Here is a 17874-nt window from a genome sequence, read left to right as displayed (position 1 = left end):
CAGCCTTCATCCTCCGAGCCTGGAGGGGAGCGTCGGTGCCTCCGGTGGAGCCGGGCCCGGCCGAAGCCAGGCATTAGCATCTTTTGCATGTGAATGCCCCGCATTCCTGTTGGGGCAGGGAAGGGCTGAGAAAAATCTTCCCTATTCAGGGCCAGGGACCACACAGCATCTTTTTGTAGTTAATCAGTCAATCTACTTTGACATAAGGGAAGTATCAGCTCCCCCTGCCCCGTCTCCTTTCTGTCAGAAAGGTAATCTCCATGTATTTTTCCCTGATTTTTTTATTATTTTTTTTTATTCCTAATAAATACTTCAAAAGTGCTTGCCCCTCCCTGGGGGCAGCGTGAGTGCTGCCACCTGCACCCCTAGAGAAGTTATTGAAAAGGTCAGTCACTTATCTGATCCTTGCTCTGGAAGCCTTAAAAAGCAGAAAATCCAGTCACCTATCAGAGGCTACCAGAGGGAGAACAGCAGTCCCCAAGCTTTTGGCTGTGCTGCTTCATAGAATCATAGAATCTCTAGGTCGGAAAAGACCTCTTAGATTCAATGATTCCTGTCTGCCACTAAACCATGTCCCTGAACATGTCTACCCATCTTTTAAATACCTCCAGGGAAGGTGACTCAACCACCTCCCTGGGCAGCCTCTGCCAGGGCCCAATCACCCTTTCTGTGAAATTTTTTTCCTGATATCCATTCTGAACCTCCCCTGGTGCAGCTTGAGGCCATTCCCTCTTGTCCTGTCCCCTGTCACTTGAGAGAAGAGGCCAGCTCCCTCCTCTCCACAACCTCCTTTCAGGTAGTTGTAGAGAGCAATAAGGTCTCCCCTCAGCCTCCTCTTCTCCAGGCTAAACAACCCCAGCTCTCTCAGCCGCTCCTCGTAAGACTTGTTCTCCAGCCCCTTCACCAGCTTCGTTGCTCTTCTCTGGACACGCTCCAGAGCCTCAACATCCTTCTTGTAGTGAGGGGCCCAGAACTGAACACAGTATTCGAGATGCGGTCTCACCAGTGCTGAGTACGGGGACAGAATCACCTCCCTGGTCCTGCTGGTCACGCTGTTTCTGATACAAGCCAAGGTGCCATTGGCCTTCTTGGCCAACTGGGCGCACTGCTGCCTCATGTTCAACTCATGGTGGCTGTCAAGCAACAACCCCAGGTCCTCCTCCAGGCAGCTTTGTAGCTGGCTTTCTTCCTGCTATGCTTGTGCTCATCCACCCTGTGCACGTTGTTTAATAAACCTGCTATTCTTTTGTCAGTTGTGGCTTGTTTGTTCAAGATTGTGGGGACAAAGCCCAGCCTGTCCCGCTGGCTTCATCTGCATTACTTTTCACTCAAGTTAGTGAGAGCAGAACTTGCAGGACCTGCATCTCAGGTGACTACTTGTGTGTGACCTTTCTGGTGGTGGCTGGAGGCAAAGTATGACAGCAGCAGCTCAGGCAGGTAAGGTGTTTGCCCAGACAATCTCTGAAGTAGAGCTGGGATAAGATTCAGAACAGAATCATAGAATGGTTTGGGTTGGAAGGGACCTTAAAGATTATCCAGTTCCAACCCCCCTGCCATGGGCAGGGACACACCCCACTAGATCAGGCTGCCCAAGGCCCCATCCAATCTGGCCTTGAACATTTCCAGGGAGGCAACTTCCCTGGGCAACCTGTGCCAGTGCCTCACCACTCTCATGGTGAAGAAATTCTTCTTACGTCTAATCTAAATCTTCCCCCTTCCAATTTAAAGCCTGCACACAGCAGAAGGGGTCACTTATCACCCAGCTCAGTCCCACCCCAAACCTGCCAGCCTGGCATGTTGGCCTCAGCACTGTCCCTCATGCTCAGACCCTGCCGTCTGGACCCCACTAACTCGAGAAGGGCACAGACTAGGCTTCAAGGGTAGTTTGTACTAATTATATATAAACTAATTAAATTATTTGCAAACTAATTATCATTATGTCACCCTGCAGAGCCACTCTGAGGGCTCTTAAGGGCCTTGGTGTGTCCTTTGCAGCAGTGCAGCTCCTGGTTTTAAGCAGGACAGAAAGGTTATTTGAAAGACCCCACTAACACTGGGCACTAAGGCCTTGCACCGCAAACACTGGAGCTGTGGTATTTGCACTTAAAAGTAACTTTAAGAAGGTAACTACAGGAAACTCAGGGTACCAGGGGAGAGAGGGGCACAAAGCTCTTCTACTCTTTGTTATGACCTGCAGAAAAAAGATCTCCTTTCCTTAGAGCTGAGGCCGTTTACCTGCACATGCCCACACGCGCGCCCATCCCCGTGCTGACAGGGCAGCTACAACTGCAGCAAGGTCCAACCTCCCAGCTGCTGCCAGATAGTGGCCTCCAGCTACACCACCATAGCAAAGATGCCTCTTCATGGAATACAAAACCATAGGAGCAACGTGTCAAAGCAGAGCAGCCAACACAACCCAAGTGCTACTTCAGAAAGATTTTAGTTCAGGTAAATGGTAATTCTTCCTTCCAGTCACTTCCCTCCCATGTATTCTCTTCAAAAAGAGCAGAATTGCACTTAGTTAACCACTTCTTTTCATTGTAAGTGAACTGCCACACATTCTAAACAGACACCAACCTCTCTTGTCATGAAACCACCTTTATGAACACCCCCAAGAATGCCTTTTTTTTTTTTGTTTAGATATTTTATTAAAAATTTACAGAAATGAACACACTCCAGCAATTGGGGTATTCAGGTGTCCTAGGTTTAAAAAAAATATACAAAATCCCAAGCCCTCCTGGGCAGGGCAGCAGCAGGTTGAAGTGTGACCTCATTTCCTTTGAACAGTGGTGAAAGCTGGCATCTGAATGGGCTGGATTGAATGGACTGGCTGAAAAACAGGCTTCTTCCGCATGTCGGAGAGTGTTTTCACAGAGGGGAGAAGCTGGTTTCTCTTGATGATCTGCAGGGCCAGCTGGGTGTTGCCTATGAGACAACAAGAAAGAAGTGCCTTTGTATGACTTAGGAGTCACCGCTCCTAGAACAGAGCTGACAAGCCAGCCCTGGGCCTAGGCCTGGCACAGCAGTGATCTTCCCGTTCAGTGACACGCTGACACAGATGTGAAAATTTTTAGACAAAAGTAAATTTGAAACAATAACACTGCTTCATTCTACCTATTCTTAAGTGAAGACATCAAGCTTTCTCCTCAGACCTTAAAGATGCCAGAGCACCTGAAGGGCACATCTCTCTTCCATCTATATAGCAAGACTCTAGATCTGACACAAAGTGCCCCCACAATGAGATATTATAGACAGCAATGCAAGTGTTAAAAGGTGTATACAAAACACATTTTTAATCACGAAACCTGATTTTCAACTGTATGTACGGTCCATCAAATAAATAAAAACCCCTATACGTTCCGAGAAGAACATTTAGAATCACAGAATGGTTTGGGTTGGAAGGGACCTTGAAGACCATCCAGTTCCAACCCCCTGCCATTGGCAGGGACACCTCCCACCAGACCAGGCTGCCCAAGGCCCCATCCAACCTGGCCTTGAACACCTCCAGGGCTGGGGCATCCACAACTTCCCTGGGCAACCTGTGCCAGTGCCTCACCACTCTCATTGTGAAGAATTTCTTCCTAATATCTAATTTACATCTTCCTCCTTCCAATTTAACATCATTCCCCCTCATCCTATCACTACACGCCCTTGTAAAACATTCTTCCTATTATCAAATACTTTCCTTTCACTACATTTTTATTTTCAGAAGAGATATACCATTTTGTGGCTATTTGTGAAACAAAATAGATGTCTTCAGCTCCTTCTGGTTATGTACTTAGAAGGGAGTGAGAGATGTAAATCCCACTTTCTACTGTCTTCTGCCTGCTACTTATTTCTTGCAGGAAGGTAGGTTTCCAAAATTCCAACTTAGAAATATCTCTATAAGCAAAGCTTTACAGAGGTCTCAATTCTGAATACAAATTCTCAAGTCCTTTGCCTGCCTGGAATGCAAGACAATGGAAGGAGAAGAACACTGAACATTTCGCAGCACAAAGATATTAAGCCCCAAGGGACACAGGTCCACAACTGTGACAGCTTCAACAGTGCAGCTGCAGCAGAATTCAAGTGCTATTTGTTTGCCATTACATAGAGGTTTTTTCCCCATGCAAACACAGTGAAACTTCAACAGGAAGGGTTTTGGAAGGCAGTTATCAGTATTACAAGCTTTGTTGTGGTACATGCTACATAGGCCTTGACATGACTTCTCTGGGAAACTTGGATTACAGTTGTCTTTTAATGACAAGCCTTTTCAAGCCCTCTTTATACATAAACCTCATCAAGGGTTTTATTGAGCCTATCCGAGACCGCTGATTTCTGCACAAAGCATAGAAGATTTCAGCTCAGAAGACGAACGTTTAGGAAGTCTGGAATGCATACGCACGGGATGGCAAACAACAATGGAAATGAAGGTACAGCTACACGGATCTGTCGCTGTTTAAAACGGAGACAGGGCCTGAAGGGCATAATTCAAAATACTGGCACAACTCTATGAAGACTAGGAATGATGATTACCACGCTCCTCCCCTTATATCCCAAGTCTGGGTTGGCAGAACATTTGAAAACCTAAGAATCTGCTTTGAAACGGTTTTAAACTAAAGGAGGGTAGATTTAAACTGGGTAAAAGGAAGACATTTTATACAATGAGGGTGGTGAAACACTGGAACAGGTTGCCCAGGGAGGTAGCGGAGGCTCCATCCCCAGAAACATTCCGGGTCAGGCTGGATATGTCTCTGAACAACCTGACTGAATTAAAGAAGTCTCAGCTCATGCAGGGGGGGTTTGACTAGAGGACCTTTAAAGGTCCTTTCCAACCTAAAGCATTTGATGATTCTATGAATCTGTTCTAACATTTTGCCTGGATGTAAAATTCAAGGAAAAAAATCTAACATGTTAAAAAATACCCAATTACATCCAACACTGCAGCCTACAGGGTAAAATAAGGTTTCTAATGTTGGAGGAAGAGTTCATTTCCTTACCATTCTGTAATTCAAGATATACAGCCAGCAGAATAGCCTCTGGAGGGATCTCTTTGGGGTGGATCAGTGAGGCAGCCTTATTGAAAAAGAAGAAGGGGGTGGGGAGAAACATTAAGAGAAACATCGAGCAATTCATAAACTGAGATAAGATTTTTTTTTTTCAAACTAACACACTCCCTCAGATTTATGCATGCAAGGAGAGACTGAAAGATTATCTACTTTGCAAGATTGCTTCCCGCTAATTAGAAGCACCATCTGCTGTATGCTTGAGTCTGTAATTCTTGGGCAAATCTACTGTGGTTTCCTGGTGAGAAGGTGAAGAAGGTGGAACCTCCACTGCTGCGAAGTTCAGAATATACAGTCAACAAGGATTGTTCATTAGCTTTCCGTACACAAATTTTTTTCAGCTATGAACTCAATGAATTTATTGTAGATGCAGAGACCTTCTATACTTCACATCTACAGGTGGCCTTACCCTCCTTTGGGCTTTCCACATATGCTATAGAACCCAAGCACAGACACCTGCCCAACCCTAAGTTGTCTCAGGAAGAAAAAAAGGAGTAAGACAACTGCCTTAAGCAGCTGAGAACCTCACAGAATTCGGACCTGTTCACCTACAAACTACTATGAAGTGATTTGGAAGACTGCTGTTTCAGTTTGCGGATCAACAATGCTTTTGAGTGGTCTTCCTGACAGACACGAATGGCTGCAAAGAGACAAACACCATCATAGAAAGAGACGGGTCCCAGCTGTAACACAGACCACTGACACAAGCCAAGTGGAGATGGGAGTTTCAAGAGCAATACTTGAGAATTCCTGGGACAGGAGGAGGAAAGCCTTCAGCAGAACTGCAGTTTGTTCTCACAGCCCTGAAGTTAATAGCTTAGATGGAGAGTTATTAACTGATTAAGAGAGAGAAGTAAACTCAAAGTCTCAAGACTCTCCTCTGAAATCTAAGTTACTACAGGACTATTAAAAAAACAAGCCAAACAAACTGAGAAAAAGTATAAAGGCTTCCAACTCATATTCCACTGTTTTGATGTAGAAAAAAAATGCTGCCCATAGTGGTATTGAACTATTTACACAAGTAAGAAATTTGGAATCCTTCATTTTATGTTACTAACAGAGATTGGTTCATAGAGACAGAAGAAGGGAGCTGCCATTACAGTGAAGTCCACAAACAAACTTGGGCTACGAAATCTTCAGGACTTGCTGTGATCTAAAGGGCACTCTGAAGGAAGGACATTTGTGTCTCAAGGTCTCTCAAGATTTGTTTTTCATACCTGATGAAGACACTTTCGAGCTTTGTCATATTCACTCCTTAAACAGTAAGCACTTCCAAGGTTAAATAACATCATTGTTCGCGCAGATGTGACCGAACTGGGGTAACACTGTGGTGTCTGCTTGCCAGCTGTAATTAAAAAAAAAATATTCCTTTTCTTTCCTTACACTTTTATTCCAAACTGGCCAAGTAAGTTCCTGTTCTCTGCTGAACACAGTGGCTGGTACTTACAAGATTCCATTGCCTCATTCTCTCCTTTGTCAGACCCTGCAATGAAAACAGAAAACCCACTATGATTTGTGAGCTTTTTTTTAAAAAGCTTGTTACAAAAATACTACAAAGATACAAATATGCTTCTTTCTTCACAGTCTGATATTAAAGAGGGAAACATACCAGTGTGCTCGAGAGTTTACATCACTTAACATTTCCCATCTTCAATGTTTTGCTTTTAGATTTGCAGATGATTATGGTGAAGTTTAAACTGAAACAGAGCTGCTGTAGACTTATCTATACTATATATAGATGGGCTCTAAAGTATGTTTCTGTTACAGAATACACACTTTCAACTGGAAGAAGATTAAGATAGAGATTAACTAAGTTCTCTCCTATCTCTCACTAAATGCAATTAAATAGACTGCACTGGTACTTCAAAGTGTGCCTTAGAGACTAAAAAGGTGGAAGAGAAGGTATGAAGCCCAAATTTAACCCTAATTGTACATTTAACAAAAGCAGCTTTCAAAAGTTACCTTCAAATAAGCTGGAATGCTACAATACACAGTTCTGCTTATATGTTACAGAATTAGCTACTTCAAAGGACTGACAAACCAAACACAAAGTAAGACCAAAAGGCAGAAAAACAAACCCACAACAAACGAAAAACCAACCCCCAAACCACCTACGGTCTCAAAACAAGATGTCTTAATCATCATTATATTTGCATACAGAAAGTTATAGCAGGAAGGCAGCTGAAAGCATAACCAGATCTAATGAAGTGTGGATTCATTAACCTTGATCCTGCTCATTTGAAGAGATCCCAAGGGAAACATCAGTGACGTTCTCAGGGTTCAAGTGAGTGATGGCATCAGATATTCTGTCTAGAGAGATGAGAGCTTCTGCTGCATACAAATGGCCAAGAAACCTACAACAGCAAAGGTTAGGTACAGATGTCAGCCTAACAACCCCCACAATTTGTTACATAAGACAAACTGAATGCAGTTTTTAACCCGAGCACATGAAAACCATTACTTGAAATACTTGCATGGAAGTTAGCTTGCTTATAAAGAAATGTCCTAAAACCCAGTTTTGCCATTTGCTGCTTTTAGGCATTAATGTTGTGGAAAAAAAAAATCTATACTTGAGCAGTGACAATTCCTTCATGCACAAGAACTGTCATTCCAGAAAGACAGTACCTTGGTATGGCTTTGTCCCAGAGAATTAAATCAGGAATCCTTAAAGAACATCCCAGGATATGGATACCTCTATAATTTGAGGTGTTAAGTAATTTTATATTCAATAGAAAAATAATTCTGTACGGTAGCTGCATTTCTAAGGACAGCAACTATATAGGCCTGTCCATGGGGCACAAAGACCTTTCCAACAGCAGGTTTTGCAAAAGAATTAAGCAAGTCTGATGTTTGCCACTGTAGTTGAGCTCTGCTAATCAGCAGCTTTGCTTTTCAACTTTGGATCAGAAGGAATCCTGTTGATCCACACTATAGTAAGTTTGCAAATATTTAATCTGAAAGTTGAGCAAAAAAGCTCACATTTGTTCTCTGTGGCTGCACACACATCTACGTGGCTGCACACAGTAGACTTCTTCACAATCAACTGTACAGTCAGTTTGCATTATAAAACTTCAGGTAAAATATCAGTCAGTCATTCAGAATAACTTCTGCAATTTAGATCTGACACAGCAAATGCTCCTTTCTACATGCAACTTATTCACTTAACAGGAACAGCTGAATATTCCCAAGCTGCACAAAAGCCTACTTTCCTGGGACCAAGTGCTCTGCCTTTGCAAAAAACTATTATCTGCCTTACATAATGGTAACACTGCCCTCACTAAATTATATGTTACCTTGCAAACTCCTTTAAAATCTTGCTTAAATGATGACTATGCAAAAAGATGAGCTTCTGCAATAGTTTCTTGCATGGGAGTCAAAGAACTTCTGCTTTAGAGTACGCTGCTAGCATATGAAAGAAGCAGAAGTTAACTTGCTTTCTGCAAGTACATCACCAGTTTTGAAAAATATCATTACTCCCACAAAATCTCTGCTATATTTTATGTTGTCTATGACACGGGAAGTGAACGCACAAACAAGGTCAGAAGGATGGGGCAAAAGCTGCCTTTTCTGAATTTTCAGAGAGGTACTATAGCTGGTGGCTTGAAACAGCGGGGACTCTGAATATTCTTCAAAAAAATATAGTGCCACATGAGAACTGAATAAGAGAAACTGAAGAATGTAACCTATATAAGCAACAGTAGCAGGTGAAGGGACAGTCCTGCACACCCAAGATCTGGTACCCTACTGACTGAGCAAACTTTCTCTTCGATGCTGTTGTTTCTTAAGTGAGCTTTCAGCAGCAGCACGCTGGCTTGAGCAGGTGTTGTCCACCCCCCAGCTGCTCATTCCTTGTGCTATGCCAACACAAGCACGTGCAGCCCCGCAGTGAATCAGGACAGAGACCTGACAGTCCTGCCACTGCATGGCACCCATAGCTGGAGATTAACAAAGAGCAACAAAAGCAGCAATAGATTCTGAATTACATGGAATTCATATACAAACGAGGGGACTCACGTTCCTGTGTGTCAATGAACATTTAGTCAGGGCTCCAACAAGAACAGGAGCGGATCAAGCAATTCTTTGCATCAGATATAGATAGAATTGGCAAACAGCTACAGACATTGGGACCTTCAATTCAGAACTCTCCAGCAAAAAGCAGGGCTAAGAAAGAAGAAATGACCACATCAGACTTACTTAAGAGACCCTGACAGCTTTGGCTGCTGAAGAAGTTTATCTGCGTGATTCAATGCCATAAGGTTATCACCCAAAGCCAGAGCCACGTATGCGCTACATGCAAGTATTGAGCACCTGGAGGGGAAAAAAAAAACAAAACAAAAAAAAACAAAAAAAAAAAAAAAAAGAAAAAGGGGGAGGAGGGGGAAACCAAGACGTTAAATGGAGAATTCCATTGTTCTAAATGCAGCTGTTAAATTTGTTTCTTATTAAGTGCTGAGGAAATAAATCATAAATTTTCAATAATGTCTTTGCGTCAAACTATGAAGTAAAGGAGCTAGTGTTTTGTTACCTATACCCTCAATCGCGTTCTCTGAATTAGAAGATTATGTTCTACCAGTATAAACTGAGGACCACCAGGGTGTGCTCAGTAACGTTTTGCAACTTTAACCATATATAACAGATTAAAAAAGATGCATCTCACTACATGTGTCATTTCTCACGGACAGTCTCCCTTTCTCACCCTCTTTTTATGCTTTTTGCCTTGCACTCTCATTTGTACTCCCCTACCCCATCTTCTGCTTCAGCAAAAGGTACCAGACTTACAGATTTCTATAGGGTACAACCTATAAACACAAAGTACCAATCAATTAAGTTGTAACATATTTCACTCTTATATTGTACAATGTTTGCACACAGGGAGACAACAAACACTAGAGAATTTGGCATTTCCAGTTTTATGTTCAATTGAGAGCTACAATCTGCTGCCAAGACTCTGACTGATTCATGACATTTTGTTGCTGTCACAGACTTTCTTATCTTTCCAAAACAGCAAAATCTCTGACAGTTCCTGTAATGAAATCTGAACTACTTGCTTTATCCATCTTCAAACAATAACCCCATGTCAGGATGCCATCATTAGGCCAAGCTTCACACTTTGTGGTAACTCTCCCCCTCTCCCAAACACAGCACTTGGGGCTATTTTCCACTTCATAAGACATCATTCAGTGCAGGCTGCCTTGCCCTCTAGGCACAAGCCTCTGCCCGAGACGCCATGCTGTGAGCACGGACTCTATCCTTCTCCAGGGAGGAAGAGCAGATCCTCTCAGTGGGGTCTCACGTTGAGAGCGATGGGAGGAGAGCCTTCGACTCTCCTGCCAGTAGGTGGGCTATTACCGCACCAACCTTCTGGCAACTGTCAAGCCCACTTTTGGTCCAGCAGTAAGTCATGTAATTTGCGGCAGAACCTGGGGTGCCTTTATTCCCCTTTCCCAGGAGGCATGCTCCTTAATTATGCACAAGCAGGGTAAGAAACTTCTCCAGTGTTTCTCCCTACCCCCCACTTCCTCTCCACCGTGCCCAGATGTCACATCAAATCTGAACACATACAAAAGCTTGAGAGGGAGAGGAAAGCCTCTCCAGCTCAAGTCCCAAACCTAAAATATTTCTGAAAGGTTATGACTGAGGAGGGGGAGGGAATGGGGGGATGGGAAATCTCTGTAATAACAGTCTGCTTCTAACTAGCCTTTTATTGTCTCTGCCTCAAGGAAGCACAGCTTTTAAACCAGCAGAGATGCTAAGCATCATCAGCAAAATACCCTTAGACACAAGCCAAGGCCTGCAGAGTTGGTTGCTACTGCCCTTTACATCAATTTGTGCCTTCTATTTCCCACAATTTTTCTAAAGCCTATTTTTATTTCTGAAAGTGTAAATTCCAACACTAGAAACACTCCAATCACACGATAGGCAAGTCCAGCAAAACTGAAACCTGCTCCTGTTCGAGCCATGTAGAAGTTGGCAGAATTCTTCAGCAGTCGCTATGTAAAGAAGAGGAAAATATCCAGGTTTTCTTCCCTGCAGTACTGTTCTTACACACTTGGATCCTTTGTTGAGCCGGCTAAACCAAACGCTCAAGAGAGCTGACAGCTAACCGGAGCAGAAGAATTGCACCACAAGGGAAAAGACAAACTAGTTTTTCACCCCAGTCAGGATTCTGACAAAACTCCACAGGTCGCCTTTGAGCACGGCAGACTTCCAGCATCACTGAGCCTCTGCATGCCCTAAATAAAACTGCCTTTGCACTAGGAAAAAGAAAAATGTTTTTTTAAACTGCCAGATTATGTCAAACAGCCTGTTGTGTAGGTCTAGGCAACAAGATTTGTCAGCCCACACTGACTGCAGGTTTACAAAACCCAAACCCTACATCTGACTTGTCTTATTCTCAGGCCAAGGGTGAGCTGAAGTAAATCCAGTTGTTCAAAATTTACTACCAAAGCACCAAATATGGCATTTCTAAACCACTTAGAAAACACCGCTAGTCTGAAATAATTTAAAATAGCTATCCACTATTGTGCTTAGAAGCTATTCACTTTTTATGTTTCAATGCAGACAAAAAATCCAAACTATTAGAAATAAAGAATGCAGATTGTGCTGACTCAATGAGGAAAATCAGCACCAGTGAAGGGGACATGAGGGAGAAATACGCAGCAGCTGACAGTGAGGGAGAAGAGTGGAACAGCTACTGGTGATAATCACTGTAAGGTTGCAGTATCATGGCGGGGGCAAACAGACCACTGCAATCTTTAAGCAGACAAATGAGGGAATACCAGGTAGGTGTGGAGAAGAGATAAGGTATATGGCAATGGTAGTCTTTAGAGGTAGTATTACCTGTGAAGTTATTAGCAATGTCAGTGATGCTCCTGTAAATACTAAGATACACACACTTCAAAATTACATAAGGAAATAAAGCATAATGATGGGGTGGAGAGGGCCAATGGAAGAGCCAGAATAAAGCAAAAATAGTAAAATTTGATTATGTGCCTTATAGTAAGAGTTTGCAGTTCAAATCTCTTCAGGACTAAGCAGCTGATCAAACTACTCCTTTATCTTTAGCTGCTTTGAAGGGGAAATACAACATTTTCACACAAAGTTGTTCAGTCCAGGGAGCAAAAGGCTACAACAAGCTCTGGTGCTTTCTATCTCAACTTTTACAATAAAATCCACAACATTTTCTAAATGCAGCACTGTGGTCTACCAGAACTCCTTTACTCTTGATGTATTCTAACAGTTCTAGGTTGTTCTGGTGCAGTGAGACAATGCACAGGCTGAGAGCAGAGCAGGGGAGCTGGCTTCTCGGAGGGTGAGAAAAGGCAAGGAGGAGAATTGTTTAGAAAAAACTCATGAAAAATCTGGAGTTTCTACTTCCTATGCATAAATTCTTAGCAACATTTGGTGTCCTCAGACTTCAGCTTGGTGCTTTTAAAACCTTGCAATTGAATTACTGCTTATTAAAAGGACAGTCTGTTCCACTAATTTGTGCACAAGCACCAAACATTACATAAGACACTTTTCCAGATCGTATTTTTAGTTTTTAAGAACTATTTACGGGCAAAATCAGTCAGTCATTTTAAACTCTTATTAGTATATGCAACTGTAAAAAATCATGTCAAAAAAACATTTAAGCTCCACATTTTAGTTCTAGAAGTGACAGGTTTTTCAATCCAGTGACTTAACAGGGAAAATCTGACTTGAATAGACACCTATTCTTCAGGATTATCCTTGCTAACATTCAGCATTGTTTCTTACTTTTCCCTGACTAGATAGGAATTTAAATTTTCTCATTTAGGTCCTTAGTGAGCAAGACTACCAACATTTGAGTGTAACACATTTTGATTTTCACAGCTATCTACAGAAACCTCAAAACAGCTTTAGCAGAACCACTCTCTAGGGATGTCTAGCCCTCTGCATTTAACCACCAAAGCAAATATTGCAAAAAAATAAATCAATACTTTTTGTTTCCTTATATGACATTCTTTACCAGAAGCAGTGTAATCCTTGCTAAACTGATAAGTTTTTCCTGACATGTTGTCAGGTTTCATCAGTAGATAACAACAGATGATGTGAGAAAAAAAAAAAAAGACAGACTATGAGTTAGAAAAAAAAATAAATCAGTGTGTCACCACGCAATTTTGACATGTGGCAACCATGTTTTCAACAGCCAGGAGGAAGAAAAACTCCACAACTAACCCACATCACTGTTTTTGATCCACTGCTTTCTATTTCAAGTAGCATACTCTTGTACCACTTCACTATAATCAAGGTCTCAATAATGTCTCCTCACAGATTCCTGCTAAATTACTTTTAAAGGAATATAAGTAGTTTTGCTACACATACTGAAGCAAAGTAAAGGTTAAGCTGGTCATTATAAGACACAGGTTACCTGGGGTTAGGCTGAAACAGAGTGTTTACCCAAGACTTTAAGTGGGAAATTACTGTATGCTTTGTCCATACTGGAAACTTAAAACAGATTTTATTTTTTTTTTCCTAAACAGGTGCGAGCTTAATATTAAGAGATATTTTCAACAGGCTGGCAGCCAACTGTAATAATTAATGTTGCCAGCAGATGATAATCTCGTTGGAGAAAAGTAAAGAGGTTCCAGATAACACGATACTTATTTAGATGTACGGAAGTTACTCTGTTTGGAGAACACTCAGACTGCTGAACAAGAAGTTTACGGATTTTTGAGAACATGAAAAAGTCTCCAGTCAAATTTCACCTATGTTGCTCCATGGTGAGGAAGTGAAATGCCTGGAGAGAGACAATTTTTCTTTCTATTTTATGCAAATTGTGGATTTACTCTTGCTGAAAGTAGCATTGGTCTCATTTGAAAGGGCATAGCTTCTTTTACCACTTTTCTTTTTTTTTCCACCCAACAAGTATATAGTGCTCTGGGAGCTGAATTCCCAAATAGCCTCTATCGAGGCCTTAAAGCGAAAAGATACCACAGCAATTTCCACCCCTTCCATCAACCACAACAGGCACTGTCAAGTTTTTAGCTTTGTTATTTATGGGACTTGATTTTTTTTTTTTTTTTTTAGTTTTGTCCAATATATAATTCCAAACCTACAATCACGGGATCAAACAGACTGATCTACCTTCTGAATTGAAATTCTGGATGGTTTCTATTTGTTCGGACTCAAAGCCCAAAAAAAAGGAAGCACATGCATTTGAAAAAAGTCTTTCTTAGATTAACAGCTACAATTCAACATTGCTAGTGCCTTAAAAAAAAAGAAAGTCAGGAATTACTCCAGAATCACAGTATAGTTTAAGAGGTGGCTTATTTAGTGGTGAATATTTTATATTACACACTTGCCTTAAATTTTCTAATTCCTGTTTCTTCAAAGGTGAAGAAGGTGGAGCTGCAATGAATTTATCCCCTTCATGACTTTTATTGCTAGAATAAAAACAGTGCATTAATTATAATGAGTGACTGATAATAATTAATTAAAAAATACTCAGTGTATTAAGCATTGATATTTATTCGCTCCATTTTAAAGGACAGCAAAAAAACCTATAGCCTAAAAACCAGGGAAATGAAGCTATGCATAAATTGAGGCACGTGCTCATATCCTAACTATTCTATTTGAGAAGGGGGACATTTTCTGGAAGGATCTGACTGACAGACTGAACAACCCATTCTCCACAGCCCTGAGCTATTTTTCAGGTTCAGTGTAGGACAACTTTAAAACTGGAGTGATACAAAACTCACTGCATTTTCAACACATCTTCTTTTAGCCTGCACAAAAGCAGTAAACTTGTTCTCTCCCTAGGCATTTTAAATACTAACTATATAAATATTCTAGAAAGATTAACACAAACAGCCACAGCTTCCTTTAGACTCCTAGCTGCCCTTTATTTTTATTATTTTTTCCAAAATATCTTTTTTTTCTTTTCAAATAAAGTTCTGCTTTCTTAAAATTACAATTAGCTTTTTTGAGGGAATGAGTATTCCCTCTATTTAAAAAGTAAGCAACGTTGCTCTCCAATAAGCTGAAAGAACCTCCGTCTAGAATAAGAACTGAAGAGAAGGCAAACAGAGCACCTTGGCAGAGAGACACAAAGGTTTAGAAACAGATTAAAAAAAACCAGAAGTGAAATTGAATCTGTTCACTTAACAAGAAGTTTTTAATTGATGTAGTTTCATATCTGTTTCTTACAAACAGGTAAGATAACTCCAACTTATATCTTCCAAAGAGATAGCAACAGTCTCCAAGCAAACCTGTACACAGTACTGTTGGAATATATACACTTTGGCCTTTGCCAAAAATCGGATTGAAAAAATACTTTTAACCACTGAAAGTATTCACTGTTCTTTGTGAATAAGAGAAGAATCTGCCTCAGAATCAGCCTGCTCAATTAGCGGGATTTGCTTCAAAACCATCCTGTTCAATTAGTGTGGTTTTCTTCAAATGCCTTATATGTTTTAGTGTTCTCTTACAGAGGGACCCTTGTCAGAAGGAACAAATCCTTAGAGAACCTTTCAGAATGTGACACATGAATTCAAGGACACACAAATTCTGCTTTGTTGCTGGATATTTTGAAATTGGCAACAACCACTGGGAGATATGAGGGGAGTCTTTTTTCAATTTTTTTTTTTTTTTTTTTAAGCTGAAGAAGCATCTGGTTTTGAAAGCAGAAGGTAATAAAGGATCTTCCCATACATGGCATGTTTTCCTTTCATTACTCCCACAAAAACAAACCAATCCTTCCTCCCCCTCAACAAAACAAAAAAGGATGTCTTGTTGGAGTAAGGGCCACCATTTTGTTTTCATCACTGCCCCTCAGTGGGCCCCATAAGCTTAAAATTGAAGTCCCATTTAAACCAGAGAGGCTTCACCTCAATTGGCTGCATACAGCTTGCCGGGGGAAGTAATTTCACAACCTCCAACCTCAGTATCAAAAAAGAAAACACAAAAAACTCCCAAACTTTTAGTAATTTGGTCACTTGACAGGAAAGTCTGTCATTGGGGGAAAAAGGGAGAGGACAGAGAACAGCCTTCAAATATTGTTGTAGCAGTTGCAGGCACTGACTCCCAGCCCTAGGACACCCCAGGGAACCTCAGAATATATGGGAATGCAACTTGTGCCTATGCAAGACACTATGTGCCGTCAATCCTGACAAATTGATCTGATCTTAAAATTTATCTGTACTTGGCTCTGACAAAAAAATCATGTTTTTTTCATTACTCTAAACAGTGCAAGTCCAACACAGTTACTTTTTTTAGATTAGTTATTCTAATTCTTCTCAAAATGGTCATTTATGAAGGCACAGGCTATGGTCAAAGCTACTCTTCAAAAGGAAATTTGGAACACAACAGTATCAATGCAAAAAGTTAAACCACATCCTTGCTACTTCATATTTGGCATACATTGTCTACAAGTTACTTTTTCGGAAGCTTTAAAAAAAAAGATTTTTCTTAAACTCTTTTTTGTAAAATGCTATTTATTAAGCAATAGCTCCATGCTGTTTTCCTACTTATCTTCTAAATCTAGTTTTCCCATTTCTACTCTAAAATAGACAACAAAGCATAGCAGGGCTGATGAATGTCAAACCTGATCATGGGGAAATGTTTACAACTGAATCACTAGACATCTCTATATCGAATCAAGTACATGGTGCACATGCACATACACACTAAGTCACTGTAAGATGTGAGACTTCACTTACAATTAGAGAAATACCAATAATCACTGTGGGAGGGTGTGGGAAAACACAGCATTTGCAGCACAGAAAATAGGGTGGTCAGTGAAAAAAAGAATGTCACTGCCTAATTTATTAAGATTGTTAGGAATGGTAGGAATCAACTCAGTGTTTTATTCTTAACTTAACATACTGGCAACAAAAACAACAAGAAGCTAACCAATTTATTTGGATATTTCAACACTGCTAAGCGCATTTACAAATATCTTATTTTTGATGCTGGCCAAATAGGATATGTAGCAGACAGACTGACAGCAGAGTTCCTTTGGACAAAAAGAAAGGCTTATATGCAATTCTGTTTACCTGCATGCTTCACTGCTTTCACTGTTTTCTGCATTTCCTCCCAGCTGATTACTAGTTTTAGATCCATTTTCCTGCTTTGGCTCCTGCTGATCTTCTGGCAGTAGCAGCAAAGCATTTCTTAAGCAAATCGCTGCAAATTCCATACTGGCTACAGGTATAGCAGAGGACTGCCCATCACTTAAAGAGACACAGAAGTTAGCCAGTGAGTAGCAAGCCTACTAAATAAGAAAAATAAAAGCAAAGCTCCAGAAAAATCTGAAAGCAGAGGAAAAAATATCCTAAAAAGTTAAATAATGTTTTAATACTACAGATTTAACTTATGAAGACTTCTGTATCTTGCTTTTCTTGCATAGGAAAACTACATCACTATGCCCAAATAGAGTGGGCAGATTCAATTACATAATTACAAGAAGTTCTGCTTGATTTTTATTTCACTTCCTTAAGTTTTATGACAGAACAATTAGAATCTTCCCGCATTTTTCTAAAGTGGACTACTGAAAACGGTTTGATTTTTTTTTCTTTTCCAAAGTGAGAGAAAGAAGACAGATTTAGATAACAGGAAATATTTCAGATAAATCAATTTTAAGTTTTAATGGACATCTTAACTTTAATGAACAATCAGTTAAGCCCTCTGCTGGCCATCATAGAGGAAGCATCCAAATGATGTTTAAGTGGGACTCGGCAAGTATTTTATTTTAGCATGCCTCTCTCATCATTACACTGAAAATTCCAAAATGAACATTTATTCTGTGAGTTTTAAAAACTCTTGGTAAACAGATACATGACCTTAACAAAGTTACAATAAAACAAAC

General features: G+C 40.8%; 1 protein-coding gene across 3 annotated transcripts in view; it reads right to left on the bottom strand.

Annotated features, from left to right (window-relative positions):
* Positions 1–2659: 2659 nt before the first annotated feature.
* Positions 2660–17874, bottom strand: part of CNOT10 (CCR4-NOT transcription complex subunit 10) — a 33004-nt gene continuing 17789 nt past the window's right edge. For 2 of the 3 annotated variants that reach the window (XM_054059312.1, XM_054059314.1), the window contains exons 12-19: positions 17063–17239; positions 14372–14452; positions 9240–9353; positions 7269–7399; positions 6493–6528; positions 6263–6390; positions 4980–5055; positions 2660–2925 (exon numbers count right to left, since the gene is read on the bottom strand). In XM_054059312.1, the coding sequence (XP_053915287.1) occupies positions 2771–2925; positions 4980–5055; positions 6263–6390; positions 6493–6528; positions 7269–7399; positions 9240–9353; positions 14372–14452; positions 17063–17239 (898 nt within the window). In that variant the 3' untranslated portion in view covers positions 2660–2770. The remainder of the gene's footprint in view (positions 2926–4979; positions 5056–6262; positions 6391–6492; positions 6529–7268; positions 7400–9239; positions 9354–14371; positions 14453–17062; positions 17240–17874) is intronic. The other variant, XM_054059313.1, reaches the window with a different exon arrangement.

The sequence above is a fragment of the Cuculus canorus genome, chromosome 2, assembly GCF_017976375.1.
Source record: "Cuculus canorus isolate bCucCan1 chromosome 2, bCucCan1.pri, whole genome shotgun sequence".
NCBI classification, from domain to species: domain Eukaryota; kingdom Metazoa; phylum Chordata; class Aves; order Cuculiformes; family Cuculidae; genus Cuculus; species Cuculus canorus.
Note: the sequence above shows the minus strand (reverse complement) of the source record. Positions and strands in the feature narration are given on the sequence as shown.